We start from the raw sequence: 15038 nt of genomic DNA on the forward strand, positions 1-15038 counted from the left end.
ACACAATAAACATCTGCACCATGGGCTTCTGACTGAACAGCTGTTCTTGGCTCTTTTGTTATGACATGAGGGTGGGAAATGCTGGGCAGGATGTGAACTCAGTTTAGCTTTACTAGAGCTGCCTATAGCACTCCCACCCCATTCCTAGCAAGAGTCCACACACAGCTGCATTGATTCAGTCAGTATTCTCTGCTTATAATAACCTTCTGTGCCCTAGTGCTCTAGTGAGGTAGAGCTGCTTTACCTCACCCCAAGGCCATTCCCATCCTGCACGAGTCCCCTCAGTGACCTTTTGTCTCAATCCAAGCCTTTCCTTCCCCCTGCACTGGACTCACCTCTGGGTCTTTGCACAAGCTATTCCCTCTTTCTAGAAGGTTCGGTGCAATACAATCTAGGAATAACTTCTTTCCTGTGGCTTCCTCAGTGCTCGGCTTCCCTCCTTGGCAGCTCACTGACTTTCTATAGCATTGCACTTCTCCCTCTGGGACTAGGCAGGTGTCCCTGTTTTCCAGCACGGGCTCAAAGTCAGGTGGTATTCTAGAGCGATTGTCAGCTCTACCTCCCTAGGGCACAGAAGGTATAAGCAGAGAATACTGACTGAATCAGCTTTTGTCTTTGTGCCCCATGGGATTAGCAGCTGACCATTTTTCTCCAGCCAACATTCTGATCTCTCCCCAGAAGTTTTTGGGATTTTTTGTGTGGGGGAGAGTAGGTATTGAGATGGGGTTTATCTGTGTAACAGCCCTGACTGTCCTGAAACTCTCTTCCTTAGACCAGGCTGGCCTTCAACTTACAGAGATCTGTCTGCCTTTGTCTCCTGAGGGCTGGGGCTTGTTTCGTGAGACAGGGTCTCTCTATGTAACCCTGGCTGTCCTGGAACTCATTATGTGGACCTGGCTGGCCTTGAACTCAGAAATCCACCTGCCTCTAATTCCCAAGTACAGGGTTAAGGTATACACCACCATGCCCAGCTTACTCCCTTAGAACTTCTACCAGACACCAAGTCCAGGAGGCAGGAGTGTACTTTCCAGAGGTTTTTACTTGAGAGGACCGAGGGGGCACCCAGTTACAGGGCTGAGGGCCCAGGAAAGGCACACAGTGGCAGTGTGTGTGGGGGTATCCCACTTGTTGAGGGCCGGCTTAACAGACACAGCACCTCCTATGACCCATCTTTGGCACTGAGCTGGGAACATTGTGCCCTCACTCCTGCCTAGCCGGCAGAGGGCACCCCCAGTGGCAACTGGCAGTATAGGCTGGTGAGGGGTCAGGTTTGGCACCAGAGGCTGGGCAGACTGAAGGAACCACCCAGTTACCTCCTGTGCTGGCAGGGTGCTCACGTTGGCAATTCAGACAGCTATAAACTGGGAGTTCAATAAATTAGGTTGTAGAAGGCAGAGGAGTGGGAAGGCCAGGGTTCCATTTTTCTCATGGCTCAGAAGGAACACTATGCCCTTCTGGGGGTTACCATGGGGAAGGGCATGCTTTGGGCCCTGTCTGGTCCTATGTCCCATCCGGCTGTTTCCATGGCTGGGAGGGGTGTCCTGTGGGACAGGGGCTTTGGCTGTCCACCCTAGGGGATGACAACAAAGGGATGGATTAAAAGAACAATGAGGACTTGGGTTTCAGGAGGGATGTGGCTCACAACTACCAGACTTGCCACACATTCTGGCTGCTGGCAATAGGGGACAGCTCCTGTTTACTTCCTATGGCTCAGGCATACTGGTGAAGGGTCAGAACTGGGGCCTTCCAAACCCTCCACCCCTTCCTAAAGAAAAGTAAAGGACACATTGCCTTATCATGGCACAGTTCATGGAGCAGACCTCATGGTGAAGGCAAGATGGGGGCAAGAAGAAGCAGAGTGTCCTCATTCATATCGACTTGCTCAAGAGTGGGGTCTTCAGGGAAGGCAGGCAATTGGTTAGGAGGCTTGGGACAGGGAAGGCATGCAGGGCAGTGAGAGGAGGGTGGGAACTGCAATTTCCTTCATATGATCCGAGAGCCTGAAGAAGGGTGGGGACTGGGGACAAGGTCCCCAGTCAAGTGGGGACACCTGGGACCAAGGACTGAACTGGGGCTGCAGCCTCGCCAAGGATTTGGCGGAGCTCCTGAAGGCGCCCCTGCATCTTGGGGATGCCTGCCAGCTGCTGCTCCAGGCGCTGCTTCTCCTCAGTCAGGCTCAGGCGGGTTGCAGAGTCCAGCTTTTCAAACTTCCATCCTCCCTCCCCATCAAACTGCAGCAAGTGTGTGTGGTACTTCCTGAACAGGAGAGATGGAAGGCTGTCACAGCTGCTTTCCCAGCTCAGGTGGCAGGCAGCCCCACCCATAACTCCAAGAACACCTACCATAGGGAGGGCCGATGAGTGATGGACAGTAGGGCGATACCAGCATCTTTGGCTGCTTGGAAGATCTTGCCTTCCACATCAATGCTCACAGCACTAGTGCACTCATCCAGGAGGGCGTACTTTGGCCTTAGGGTGGGAATGGGTGAAGAGGAAAGCTGTGGATTACCCACCAGTGTCCAACTTCCTGCCTGTGGCTAGCCACTTGTGAACCGTGGCCCTGTTGTACTGGAAGGAGGGTCGAGGCTCCTCCATGCAGTTATCTTCCTCCTACTGGGAGCTCCCATTTTCCCTCTCCTGGTTCCAAATCACTGAATGTCCATGAAAGGCACTGTAGTGCTCACCTGTGGTAGAACATGCGGGCCATGCCGATCCTCTGTTTCTCACCTCCAGACAGGACATCCTTCCAGTCACACACAGCCTCCCAACCTGGGCAAGAGGTGAGGGGCTCAGCTCAATTCACACATACCCAGTGGGAGTCAGGGTAGGAGCAGGGTTGCATGAGGCTGATGAAAAGCCAGAGCACATTTGATCCTGGCTGAACTTGTCCACCTGCAGACTTCTGCTCTGCGTCCTCATCTGCCTATAATGCTAATAACTGAACTATCTGGAACAAGTACTGTCTCCCCAGCAGGATTTGGAGAGAGGGTCTTTTCAACTGTGCTCAGATTGAGGTCAAGAGGGTAGACCCTAACCCAGTGCAACTGTTGCCTTTATAGAAAATGGACATCTAAACACAGAGACATGTACAGAGGAAAGATGATGTGAAGACACACAGTAAGAAGCTGGCTGGCTATCAGCTGATCAGAGTCCCTTAGTGTGTCCTTCCTCATAGCCTCTGAAGGAGCTGGCTTTGCCACACCCAAATATATCTCCAGAATGCCAGAAAACAAAGGTCTCTGTTGAAGCCTGTGAGTCCATGGTACTTAGTCATGGCAGCCCCAGGAAATGGGTTGCCAATAAAGAACCTGCCAACACTGCCCTCCGCAGACAGCAGATGTTGAGGGCAAAGAGCCCCAGAGATGTTAGAGTATTCTCCTCAGAACAGAGGCCCCTCACTAGAAGAATTGGGCCACAACTCATGGACTGATGCCACTAAGCTGGCATAGAGGACTGAGTGAGCATGTGAGGAGGGTGATGTGGCAGGACTGAGTGGGAGAAGTGACATCTCCTCTCCTGTCATCCATCCTATGTTTCTTTAGGGCATGTGGAACATTTTAGCTTTGCCCTCTTGTGAAGGGTAACCAAGGTGCTAATTCTAGCCACTGTCATACATGTACTACCAAGGTAAATATCCTTTGTCTTTGTCCGTCACCACTTCCTCCATCCTACAGCCTATGGGGAATAGCATGGTACTGTTATTCAGAGTTGAATTCAATGCTAAGGTGTTGCAATACTTGGCCACAGGTAGTAGTCATTCAAGGCAACCACAGGGCACTATAGAGATGTCCCTCAATAAGCTTTCTCTTCTCAAAAACACTTTCTCTTGCCATTTGTCTCTCCCTCTTGGGGCTTTCCTCAGAGTCACCCATTGGTTCTGCTCTCCATTCACATCCCAAGCCTCTGTGCAAGGAAGCATATACCTGGCCGGTCATTTTACCCTACCCACAGAAGGGTCAGCTTGCTCAAATGGAAAACTTCTCTGTTAGTTGGTTACTTAAAGCCTCAGAGCTTCCAGTACCTCACAGAGGCAGCCAATATCTTTGTATCTCAAGCCCCAGTTGCAGCCTGTCCTGTTGCCATCTAGCTCCCCAACAAGGTAACCGTCCTAGGTCCTAGGTTGTTGTTGTTGCTCTTTTTCTTTGACAGAGGGTCTCTAGGTAACCAATGAGGCGAGTGCTCTGCTACAAATCTCCTTTTTTGGCACCCAAGCAACCTGTTTACCCTTCCTCCCTGGCAGGAACTTTGTGAGGTAACTCTTGTCCCCTGGGATTAGGGGAAGAGGCCAGAGGTAGGTTGGCAACAGGTTCCCATTAAAGTCTCAGGACAAAGGGTGACTGGTGTGTAACCCCATGCCCTGCCCCTACCTCCCTCCCGTTGCAGGATATGGCGAAGATGTACGATGCCCAAGATGGCTTCCAGTTGCTGCTCCGAACAACCCTTCCTCCGCATATCCTCCGCAGAATCGGGATAGATCACTTGGTCGCGCAGGGAGCCCACAGACATGTATGGCCTATGGGAAAGCTGCATGTCCACTAGGGCAAGGTAGCCCTGTTTCCCAGTAGTGCCCTGTGCGTCCAGAGTGGCCCTGGTCACAGAGCTTTTCAACCGCTGACATACCACACCCAGGCACTTGCCCAGCTAACATGTCCATATATTCACATGTGTGCATGGACACAAGTATGTGTATCATCCTTATTTGTGGACATGAGTGTAAGACCCACCATCCCAATCTGAAATGGACAGGACTAGATGATTATTGGGATTTGGTGTAATATCTTGGCATCCTCTCCTGAGAAGTGTACTCTCCCACTGCACAGATGGGAAAAGGTGGGGGAAGACACAGAAAATGGGTTAACTCACCTCTGAGGGATATAGAACATGCGCTGGGGTGGGGGCTTATAGAGTACACCACTGTATGTGGGCCAGAGTCCACCCAGGATTCGGAACAGCGAGCTCTTGCCGCAGCCATTGGGGCCTGTGATGAGCAAGTGCATGCCTTCTTCCACCTGTGGAAGAATCAGGGCATGGCATCCAGAGCTTCAGTCTCTTTCCCCATACCTGGAATCACTGTGGCCTCCTTCCCAGTCTCATAAAACTTTCCACATCTGGGATGGGGATGCAGCTCAGTTGGCAGGGTGCTTGCTGAGCATACACAGACCATGGGTTCAATCTTCAGTACCATATAAACCATGTATGCTTGTAATGCCAGAACTTGAAAGATAGGACAGGAAGATCATAAGTTCAAGTTCAATTCAACTTAAATCCTTGGCTACACAATAAGTTCAAGGCCAACTTGAGCTACACCAGATCCTGTCTCAAAAAAGAAAGGAAGGAAGGAAGGAAGCAAGATAGGAATGAAGAAAAGCAAGCTAGTTTCCTTTACTATACAAGGCTGGCAGGTGGGAAGGGTCTTGCTGTTGCCTAGGCTGGTCTGAAACTCAGTCTTCCTGCCTTGGGCAAGGATTTTAAGTGTGTGTTACCAGGCCCATTCTTTTTTTTTTTTTTTTTTTTTTTTTTTTTTTTTGGTTTTTCGAGACAGGGTTTCTCTGTAGCTTTGGAGCCTGTCCTGGAACTCCCTTTGTAGACCAGGCTGGCCTCGAACTCACAGAGTTGTTTTTGTTTTTGAGACAGGGTGTCTCTGAAGCTTTGGAGCCTGTCCAGGAACTCACTCTGTAGATCAGGCTGGCCTAGAACTCACTGAGATCCATCTGTCTCTGCCTCCCAAGTGCTGGGATTAAAGGCGTGAGCCACCAATCCTAGCCACCCAGCCATTCTTGATTTCTTGGCAAGTGACTGTAAGGCAACAGAGATGGGGTTCAGTATGCAGAGCCTCAGTTGAATGCCAGGTCTAGCATATAGAGGAATGGACAAGACTTGGTTCTGTCCCCTAAGGCCAAACACAGGGGCCTTATTGGACTTTAGGCCCCAGAGTAGCTGAGCAATGGAGTGCTGGCAGCTGTGGCAGGAAGGAGGGTTAGTTCATTTAGTGCCACTGCTAGCTAGGCAGAGAGACTGCGTCACAAAGGAGACATAGCACTGCACAGCAGACGTGGCATGGCCATCCCCAGCACTACCATCCTCAGTCCCTTCCTTCTTTCAGTGTGGGCATTTCCTTATCTGCAAGTGATAAGGGTGTTGCAGCACAGGGCTCCCAGGACGATCCAGGTTCTGGCCTTTGATTTACCTTGAGCAATGTGATAGGTTGACCTGTGCACCCTGGATTTATCTGAAGTCCTATGTCCTACTGTCTCAGAGTGGAAACTGCATTGCACATGAAATTAGCTAAATGGACACTAAGGCACACTGGAGGGGAGTGCGCTAAATCCAACATGGCTGGAGTCCTTACAAAAGGTAAGATTCAAATAGACACACACAGAGGGGTGTGTATGTGTGTGGGATAGAGGCAGAGAGTAGGGAGATACAGCAGAAACCCAGGAATATTAAGGACTGTCTAAACCAGAAGTCAGGCAAGGCCTGGGGTGCACATTCCCTCCAAGAAGGAACCATCTTACCCCTTGAAGCTAGACTTCTGACCTCCAGAATATGGAAGGAGTCCATTTCTGGTGATAGTGCTGTTCAGTCCAAGGGGCTTGTTTAGGCCCCAGGACACTCACCAGCATAGGCACTTGGTTCTGCCCCACTCTTCCACCAGATTCCTTGGCAGCCTTGTTCTCAACCCAGGTGCAATCTGCTCACACAGGCTGCAGCATTTTGGATTTTTGGGCACCAGGAAACTACCTACCTCGGGTCCATCAGGGACCACACCACTATGTTATACTGTGTAGAGAAGAGACATATTCTGTACACTGCCTCAACTGGCTTTCTAGGATCTTGCTCTTCTTCTTCAGGCTCAACTCCTCAGTGAAGGTCAAGAGCTGATATTCCACTTCCTCTTGCATCTTTCCAGCTTCCTTCCTTGTTGGGACAAGGCAGGCCCAGGTCCCTTTGTCTCTCAGCCTCTAACTCCAGTTGTGCCTACCTATGCTTTGAGGAAAAGCTTTACTGGGCTTCCTCTCATGAAATGATTATCACCCCTTGGTGGCTCTTATTTTTATTTTATTTTATTTTTTATTTTTTTGTTTTTCAAGACAAGGTTTCTCTGTAGCTTTGGAGCCTTTCCTGGAACTCACTCTGTAGACCAGGCTGGTCTTGAACTCACAGAGATCTGCCTGCCTCTGTCTCCTGAGTGCAGGATTAAAGGTGTGTGCCATCACCACCTGCCTAAAAACTCTTAGAACTCACTCTGTAGCCCAGGCTGGCCTCAAACTCAGAGATCCTCCTGCCTCTGCCTTCTGAGTGCTGGGATTAAAGGTGTGCACCACCATACCAAGCAGTGGGTAATTTTTGAGGGCAGCCCACTCTCTGATTTATCTTTGGTTTCTAATAGCTCAGAGTTCAGGGAAGCCTTGTGGGAAGAGCAAATGATCAAACCAGAAACACTTTGGTAACCCTTGGACAATCCTGGTAATTGTTAGTGTCTTCTATCAGCACTCCCCCTGCTATTACTTCAGAACTCAAGATCAGAGTCGGGTTGGTCTCTCTTGACCTTGGCCCATCTTCCACGCAGACCCGAGAACAACACCACCCACTGATAGCTAAGTAATATGCCAAGGGCTACAGTTCACAGATGCAGGTGGTCAGATAACCTGTCCCCAGCTACTTGGCTTAGACTGGTTAGTACTTCAAGTTGGGTATGCTCCTCCACTTGACCTACCCTGATGTTGAGGCTGGCCACCACCACCTCTCCTGTGGGTGTGATGATAGGGATGTTCTCACAGATGATCCCCTGCTCCACATCCACCACTTGGCCTGTAGAGAACATGGAAGGATAGGAACACAGCATTTTTCTGCTTTCCTATGCCCTGATGCTCATCCCTTCTCCCTTGGCACAGACTTAATCTACCTCAACAGTAGGCCCTGGGTTCTTAAATAGAATGGTGTGATCCAGGGCCCATGGAAAAACAGAGATTTTTCAACAAGTTAATAACCCCAGAGTCAAGTAGTATGCCTTCAGTTGCCTCCTTTTGGGTTCCAAGGCATTGAATGGGTAGTTTTTTCTTTTCTTTTTCTTTTCTTCTTCTTCTTTTTTTTTTTTTTTGTTTTTTGTTTTTGTTTTTTTGAGACAGGGTTTCTCTGTAGCTTTGGAGCCTGTCCTGGAACTAGCTCTTGTAGACCAGGCTGGTCTCGAACTCACGGAGATCCGCCTGCCTCTGCCTCCACTGCCCAGCTTGAGTGGGTAGTCTTGCCCTGTGACAACTTCTCTTGGCAATATTGTAAGATGAGTTTCAATGCCTGGGCTCCTCTGCTGCAGTGCCCTGACTCCTGTGAATTGGCAGCTGGGTGGACTTTCTTTTGTGCTTGTGCTTTGCCTTGACTTTCTTTTTCTTTTGTTTCTTTTTGAAACAGGGTCTTATACTATAGCCCTCACTGGCCTTGAATATGCAGCAATCCTGCCTCAGTCTCCCAAGTACTGGGATTACAGGCATTAGCCCTCACTTATGAATGTAAATATTTTAGTTATTTACTTATTCATTTATTTAGACAGAATGCTGACCTTGACACTATCATGTGTGCTTTATGTGGCAGTAGGGATTGAATTGAGGGCCTTGTGTATGCTAGGCAAACATGGAGCTATATTCCCAGCCATGCAATGCCTTTTTTTTTTATTGCAATGCTGGGAAATGAACCCAAGGTCTCATACATGTTAGGCAAGTACTCTACCACTGAACTACATCCCTGTCCCTCACTCACTGCCTTGATTTATCTGTTTGTCTTGTGTGGGTGTGTGATATCCAGTATTGAGAGTCCAGAACCCCCTCTGTCTTAACTGGTAATCCAAACCAACACTCTTGGGAGGGTGTGTCAGCAGCTGAACTGGTGGTCAGTGGTTGGAGAAGGCAGGCTGCTGGGCCAGTCCCCTCCCAAGTGACTTAGTCTTCAATGACCTTTCTGGCAATGAGTGCTAAGTGGATGAGACAGGGTATACAGGACTGCTTGAATGTTGGGGTAGTAATGTGAAGAGACAAAGCAATGGGTAGGAAGGCAGAGGAAGCACTTTACACAGAGGGTACCTTACCTTGAATCTTCAAGGGCCCCTCTACACGGACACCAGACCGTACCATGGCCCCAGGCCTAGCCTGAGCCTCCTCTAGATCCCCAGTCCTCTTAAAACGACAGTGTTGGACATCTTCAAAAACCTGGAACATCTCGTACACCCTGGCTGTGTAGCCAGCCAGCTCTGTCACCTATAAGGAGGGTGACATGGGCTCAACCCCAACCAGTTTGGGAATGGGAAAGTGGGCAGGGTGGCAGCTACACTGGGGTTACCTCCTTGTAGGATGACATGATCCTCTCAGTGGCATCTGCAGCAGCTGTGAGGAGGTTTCGGGCAATGGTGAAGGCTTCTGTGCGCTCACTGACCAGCTCCTCCTCCTTCATTTCTAAGGCTGCCTTCTTCATGGCTTCTGAGTCTACAAGCCAAGGTTGGGGGCAGAACAGACAGTGGAAAGTCAAGGCCCACCATGGAAAGATAAGCATTGTGCATACCATGTTATGACAGGCAGATGTAAGAGAAGCACATATGTTCTCACAGCATAAATGAAAACTGACTTAAAGGAGAAAATGGGTAAAACTTGCTCTTGGATTTTATTTCTTGGCTATGAGACTAGAAACACAAGGAATAAAAGAAAAGCAGATCAACCTGAACTTCAAAATAAATATTTTGAACACTGTGGGACATCATCAGCAAAGGGCAAAGGCAACATACAGACTGGGAAAGAATACTTACTTGTAAACCACATGGCTAGTAAAGGTATAGTCCTCTAAAACTTTCCTTAGAGCCGGGCGGTGGTGGCACACGCCTTTAATCCCAGCACTCTGGAGGCAGAGGCAGGTGGATCTCTGTGAGTTCGATACCAGCCTGGTCTACAAGAGCTAGTTCCAGGACAGGCTCCAAAGCTACAGAGAAATCCTATCTAGAAAAAAAAAAAACAAACAAACAAAAAAAAACTTTTCTTAGCCCAGAGCAACTTAGCATCTGGGTTGTGGAGGCAGGAGGATTTTTTTTTCAGAGAATATTTTAAATTTATTCTTGTAGCTATCAATCCAGGTAAAAAAGAGAACAGATAAAAGAATCACTGGAAGCCGGGCGGTGGTGGCGCACGCCTTTAATCCCAGCACTTGGGAGGCAGAGGCAGGCGGATCTCTGTGAGTTCGAGACCAGCCTGGTCTACAAGAGCTAGTTCCAGGACAGGCTCCAAAACCACAGAGAAACCCTGACTCGAAAAACCAAAAAAAAAAAAAAAAAAAAAAAAAAAACAATCACTGGGTTCACTGGGGTTAGTTATAAATTGACTCCTGAGTGGGAGAGACAAATCATTGGATTATTGGTAAGTTTTAAGGTGCAGAGAGATTTACATCTAGATAAAAATAATGAAAATGTAAAGCACTCAACAATAAGGTTTAAGACAGGGATTTGGGTAATTGCCAAATAATTGAAGTGTCTGAAATAATAATAAGCAAGCAAATCATGACAAATCAAGGAAAATTACAAAACCCAAGAATCACAAGAAACATCATTGTCATCTTAACTAGTTTTAGCAGTGATGAAAGGTGTTTTAAAGAACCTAAAATTAAGGACTTAGCCGGGCGGTGGTGGCGCACGCCTTTAATCCCAGCACTCGGGAGGCAGAGGCAGGCGGATCTCTGTGAGTTCGAGACCAGCCTAGTCTACAAGAGCTAGTTCCAGGACAGGAACCAAAACCACAGAGAAACCTTGTCTCAAAAAACCAAAAAAAAAAATAATAATAATAATAAAATAAATAAATAAAATAAAATTAGGGACTTATATGAGGTTATCATATGTAATATTGCATGGGGTCAATCACACTTATTCATTTCTCCAAATTATTATTGTATCTCTCCTTTATCTCTGAGGCAGGAGGATCTTGAGTTCACAAAGCTATATATGCCAGGTGTGGTAGTCACACCTATAATCTCAGTTCTCTGAAGGCTGAGGGAGGATGACTGCCACAAGTTCAGGGCCAACCTGAGCTATATAGTGTAAAACATTTTCTCAAAAATATCAAAGATACATAAAGAGCAATAAGGTGGGTTGGTGAGGTGGCTCAGCTAGTAAAGATGCTTGCCACCAAGCCTGATGACCTGAGTTTGATCCCCAGGATCTGTACAGTACCTAACTCCAAAAAGTTATCTTCTGACCTCTATACGTGTGTAGTAACATGTGTACTTTCCCATCTTACTACCATAATAAATAAATAAATGTCATCCTAATCAGGGAAGCTGGAACAAAGGGAGGTAAGAGCAGACATTGGTCAGGAGAGAAGTGGGACCCCCACCCATGTCTGGGAGGAGATAAAATGAAAAAGTACTTGGCAGTTCCTTACAAAGCTAAACAGTGAATTACCATAGGGCCTAGGAATATAGACCTGATCTATAGTGCAAATTCAAAAACCAAAAATAAATAAAAAAAGAAATGATAAGAAATGCTGGGAAGATGTATGGAAAGGTGAACCTCTTTTTTTGTTTGTGCAGGAATGTAAATGGGTAGAGCTGCTATGTCAATCACTGTGGAGGATCCTCAAAAAACTGAAAATAGAACTTCCATATGACCTATGTATACCATTCCTGGACAAACACCTAAAGGACTCTTAGTCCTAAAACAGAAATACTTGCATATCCATGTTTATTGCTACGCTATTCACAATAGCAAAGAAATGCAACCAGCCTAGATGCCCATCAATAGATGAATAATGAAAATGTGATACATTATACACAATGGAGTTTTATTTAGCCATAAAGAAAATGGATAGAACTGGAGATCATCATACTAAGCTGAGTGTAGCTGCGCAGTGATAGCTCACACCTTTAATCCCAGCATTCAGGAGGCAGAAGCAGGAGGATCTCTGAGTTTGAGGCCAGCCTGGTATACAGAGCAAATTCCAGGACAGGCTCCAAAACCTACCCAGAGAAACTCTGTCTCAAAAACCAAACAAACAGAATAAGAAAGAAAGCTGAACATAGTAGTTGGTGCATGCCTTTTATCCTAGCATTTGGGAGGCAGAGGCTAACCCGCTCTATATATTGAGTTCTAGGACAGCCAGAGCTACATAGTCAGACCCTGTCTTAAAAAAACAAACAAAGCTGGGCGGTGGTGGCGCACGCCTTTAATCCCAGCACTCGGGAGGCAGAGGCAGGCGGATCTCTGTGAGTTCGAGGCCAGCCTGGTCTACAAAGGGAGTTCCAGGACAGGCTCCAAAGCTACAGAGAAACCCTGTCTCAAAAAAACAAACAAACAAAAAAAACAAACAAAAAACAAAAAACAACAACAAAAAAAAAGCCAGGCAGTGGTGGTGGTGCACGCCTGTAATCCCAGCACTTGGGAGGCTGAAACAGGTAGATCTTTGTGAGTTCAAAGCCAGCCTGGGTTGCAGAGTGAATTCCAGGAAAGGCACCAAAGCTACACACAGAAACCCTGTCTTGAAAAACAAACAAAAAAGAAAGAAAAAAAGAAAAACAAACAAGCAAACATACTGTTATGAAATTTTTGCTACACACAATGAATATATAGTTAAAAACAATTATAACAGGCCAGATGTAATGGCACATGTCTGTCTCAAAAGAACAGATGTAGGGCCCTGGTCTGCCTTATACCTGGGGTGCATTCGCGGGGACAGTTTCTGGTCAGCTAACTAAGCATCCTGTTTGATTCCGTGCTCTCCCTGCCCCGCCTGGTGGTTAGCCCTTGGGCATTGACTCCATTGTTAATATGGTAATTTCCCAACTGCCTGGGCAGGGGTCCTTGTGGAGCAGCTAGGTACTTAAGGACTTCCCCAAGTCTGAATAAACAGCAGGCATTCGGCTGATCTCCTTTCGAATGACCTAGGTCTCTTTGTGTGTTCTTTCAATCTCCAGGCCCTTGCCTGACTCGCGTACAGTACAGTGGCGCGCGAACTGTACCGAGGGTGTAACACAGAATCGGGTGTTACAAACAGAGAGAAAAGAAATTGTGGTATATGTGTACAATGAAATATTAGTCAGTCATAAGAGGGAACGAAGGCCTGGTTCACTTCCAACATAGATGAACCTTGAAACAATTATGCTCACTGAAAGAAGCCAGATAGCAAAGGTCATATATCATATGATTCCATTTTTATGTGATGTCTGGAATAAGCAAATTTATAGAGATAGAAGGCAGATTAGAGGGTGCCAGGAATTGATTGAGGATTAGGAGTGACTGATAATGGATATGGAATTTCCTTTAGAGGTAATCAAAATGTTCTGGACTTAGATAGTGGTGATGATTGCACAATTGTTTAAAAAAAAAAACCTGATATATATCATCACTTGACTTGAGGTGTGTGTGTGTATTTTTTTTTTTTTTTTTTTTTTTTGGTTTTTCGAGACAGGATTACTCTGTAGCTTTGTAGCTTTTTTAGACCAGGCTGACCTTGAACTCATAGAGATCCACCACCGCCCAGCTGAGGTATATTTTTTAAAAGGCTGAATTGTATGGTCTGTTCATCACATCTCAGTAACATGTATTAAGAAAAGGAGCTAAAGTCGGGCAGTGGTGGTGCACGCCTTTAATCCCAGCACTCGGGAGGCAGAGGCAGGCAGATCTCTGTGAGTTCGAGGCCAGCCTGGGCTATAAGAGCTAGTTCTAGGACTGGCTCCAAAGCTACAGAGCAATCATGTTTAAAAAACAAAACAAAAAGAAAGAGAGAGAGAGAAAGAGAGAGAAGAACAGGAGCTGGAGAGACAACTCAGTGGTTAAAAGCAGAGGATCTAAGTATGAATCCCAAAACTCATGTCAGCTAGCTTCCAACTGCCTGTCATTCCTGCTCCAGGGGATTCAGTGCTTCTGGCCTCCAAAGGCATCTGCACTCACATGTACATACTCGCCCCCACATACACATAATGAAAAAAATGAGCCACCAAGCATTGAGTTTCATTTCTTAGCTTAAGTACCTCCTATCATCTAGAATGCCTCTACTTTCTGTTGGGTACCATATCAATCCCTCTTTCTGAGCTTTGTTTCTTAAGTGTGACTTTTCTCCTCTTGACCTTGCTGTCTCCCCCATTCTCCATCTCACATCCTACTCTGTGGTCTTTAACCTCCTGTCAACAGACATCTCTGATTTGTTACAAGAATCACTCCTGTCTTAGATAAGTACCATATACCAAAGTTAAACCAGGACCAGGTGAACAATCTAAATAGACCTGTTAGTCGCGAAGAATTAGAAACTATTCTCAAAAACCTCCCTTCCAAAAAAAACCCAGGACCAGATGGTTTCAATACAGAATTCTATCAGAACTTCCAAGAAGAGCTAATACCTATACTCCTTAATGTATTTCACAATATAGAAAAAGAAGAGTCATTGCCAAATTCCTTTTATGAAGCTACAGTTACCCTGATACCAAAACCACACAAAAACCCAACCAAGAAAGAGAATTACAGGCCTCTCTCACTCATGAACATCGACGCAAAAATTCTCAACAAAATACTGGCAAACCGAATCCAAGAACACATTAGAAAAATTATCCATTATAGCCGGGCGGTGGTGGCGCACGCCTTTAATCCTAGCACTTGGGAGGCAGAGGCAGGTGGATCTCTGGGAGTTCGAGGCCAGCCTGGTCTACAAGAGCTAGTTCCGGGACGAGCACCAAAGCTACAGAGAAACCCTGTCTCGAAAAACCAAAAAAAAAAAAAAAAAAAAAAAAAAGAAAAAGAAAAATTATCCATTATGATCAAGTAGGCTTCACCCCAGAGATGCAGGGTGGGTTCAACATACGCAAATCTATCAATGTAATCCATCATATAAATAAACTGAAAGAAAAAACCCATATGATCATTTCATTAGATGCTGAAAAAACACTTGACCAAATCCAACACCCCTTTATGATAAAGGTCTTGGAGAGATTAGGGATACAAGGGTCATACCTAAATATAATAAAAGCTGTAGTGAGGAGCTGTGGGCTGTGTTCCTGCCACCCCAGCTCCTGGTAGCCTGGCTA

General features: G+C 46.6%; 1 protein-coding gene across 1 annotated transcript in view; it reads right to left on the reverse strand.

Moving 5' to 3' along the window:
- Positions 1-1033: 1033 nt before the first annotated feature.
- Abcd1 (ATP binding cassette subfamily D member 1) overlaps positions 1034-15038 on the reverse strand; it is a 31422-nt gene continuing 17417 nt past the window's right edge. Inside the window, exons 3-10 of the mRNA XM_057759430.1 lie at positions 9330-9472; positions 9079-9247; positions 7717-7811; positions 4863-5008; positions 4367-4512; positions 2684-2768; positions 2343-2468; positions 1034-2256 (exon numbers count right to left, since the gene is read on the reverse strand). Coding sequence (XP_057615413.1) covers positions 2037-2256; positions 2343-2468; positions 2684-2768; positions 4367-4512; positions 4863-5008; positions 7717-7811; positions 9079-9247; positions 9330-9472 — 1130 coding nt within the window. The 3' untranslated portion in view covers positions 1034-2036. The remainder of the gene's footprint in view (positions 2257-2342; positions 2469-2683; positions 2769-4366; positions 4513-4862; positions 5009-7716; positions 7812-9078; positions 9248-9329; positions 9473-15038) is intronic.

This window comes from Chionomys nivalis, chromosome X (genome assembly GCF_950005125.1).
Source record: "Chionomys nivalis chromosome X, mChiNiv1.1, whole genome shotgun sequence".
Taxonomy (NCBI): Eukaryota; Metazoa; Chordata; class Mammalia; order Rodentia; family Cricetidae; genus Chionomys; species Chionomys nivalis.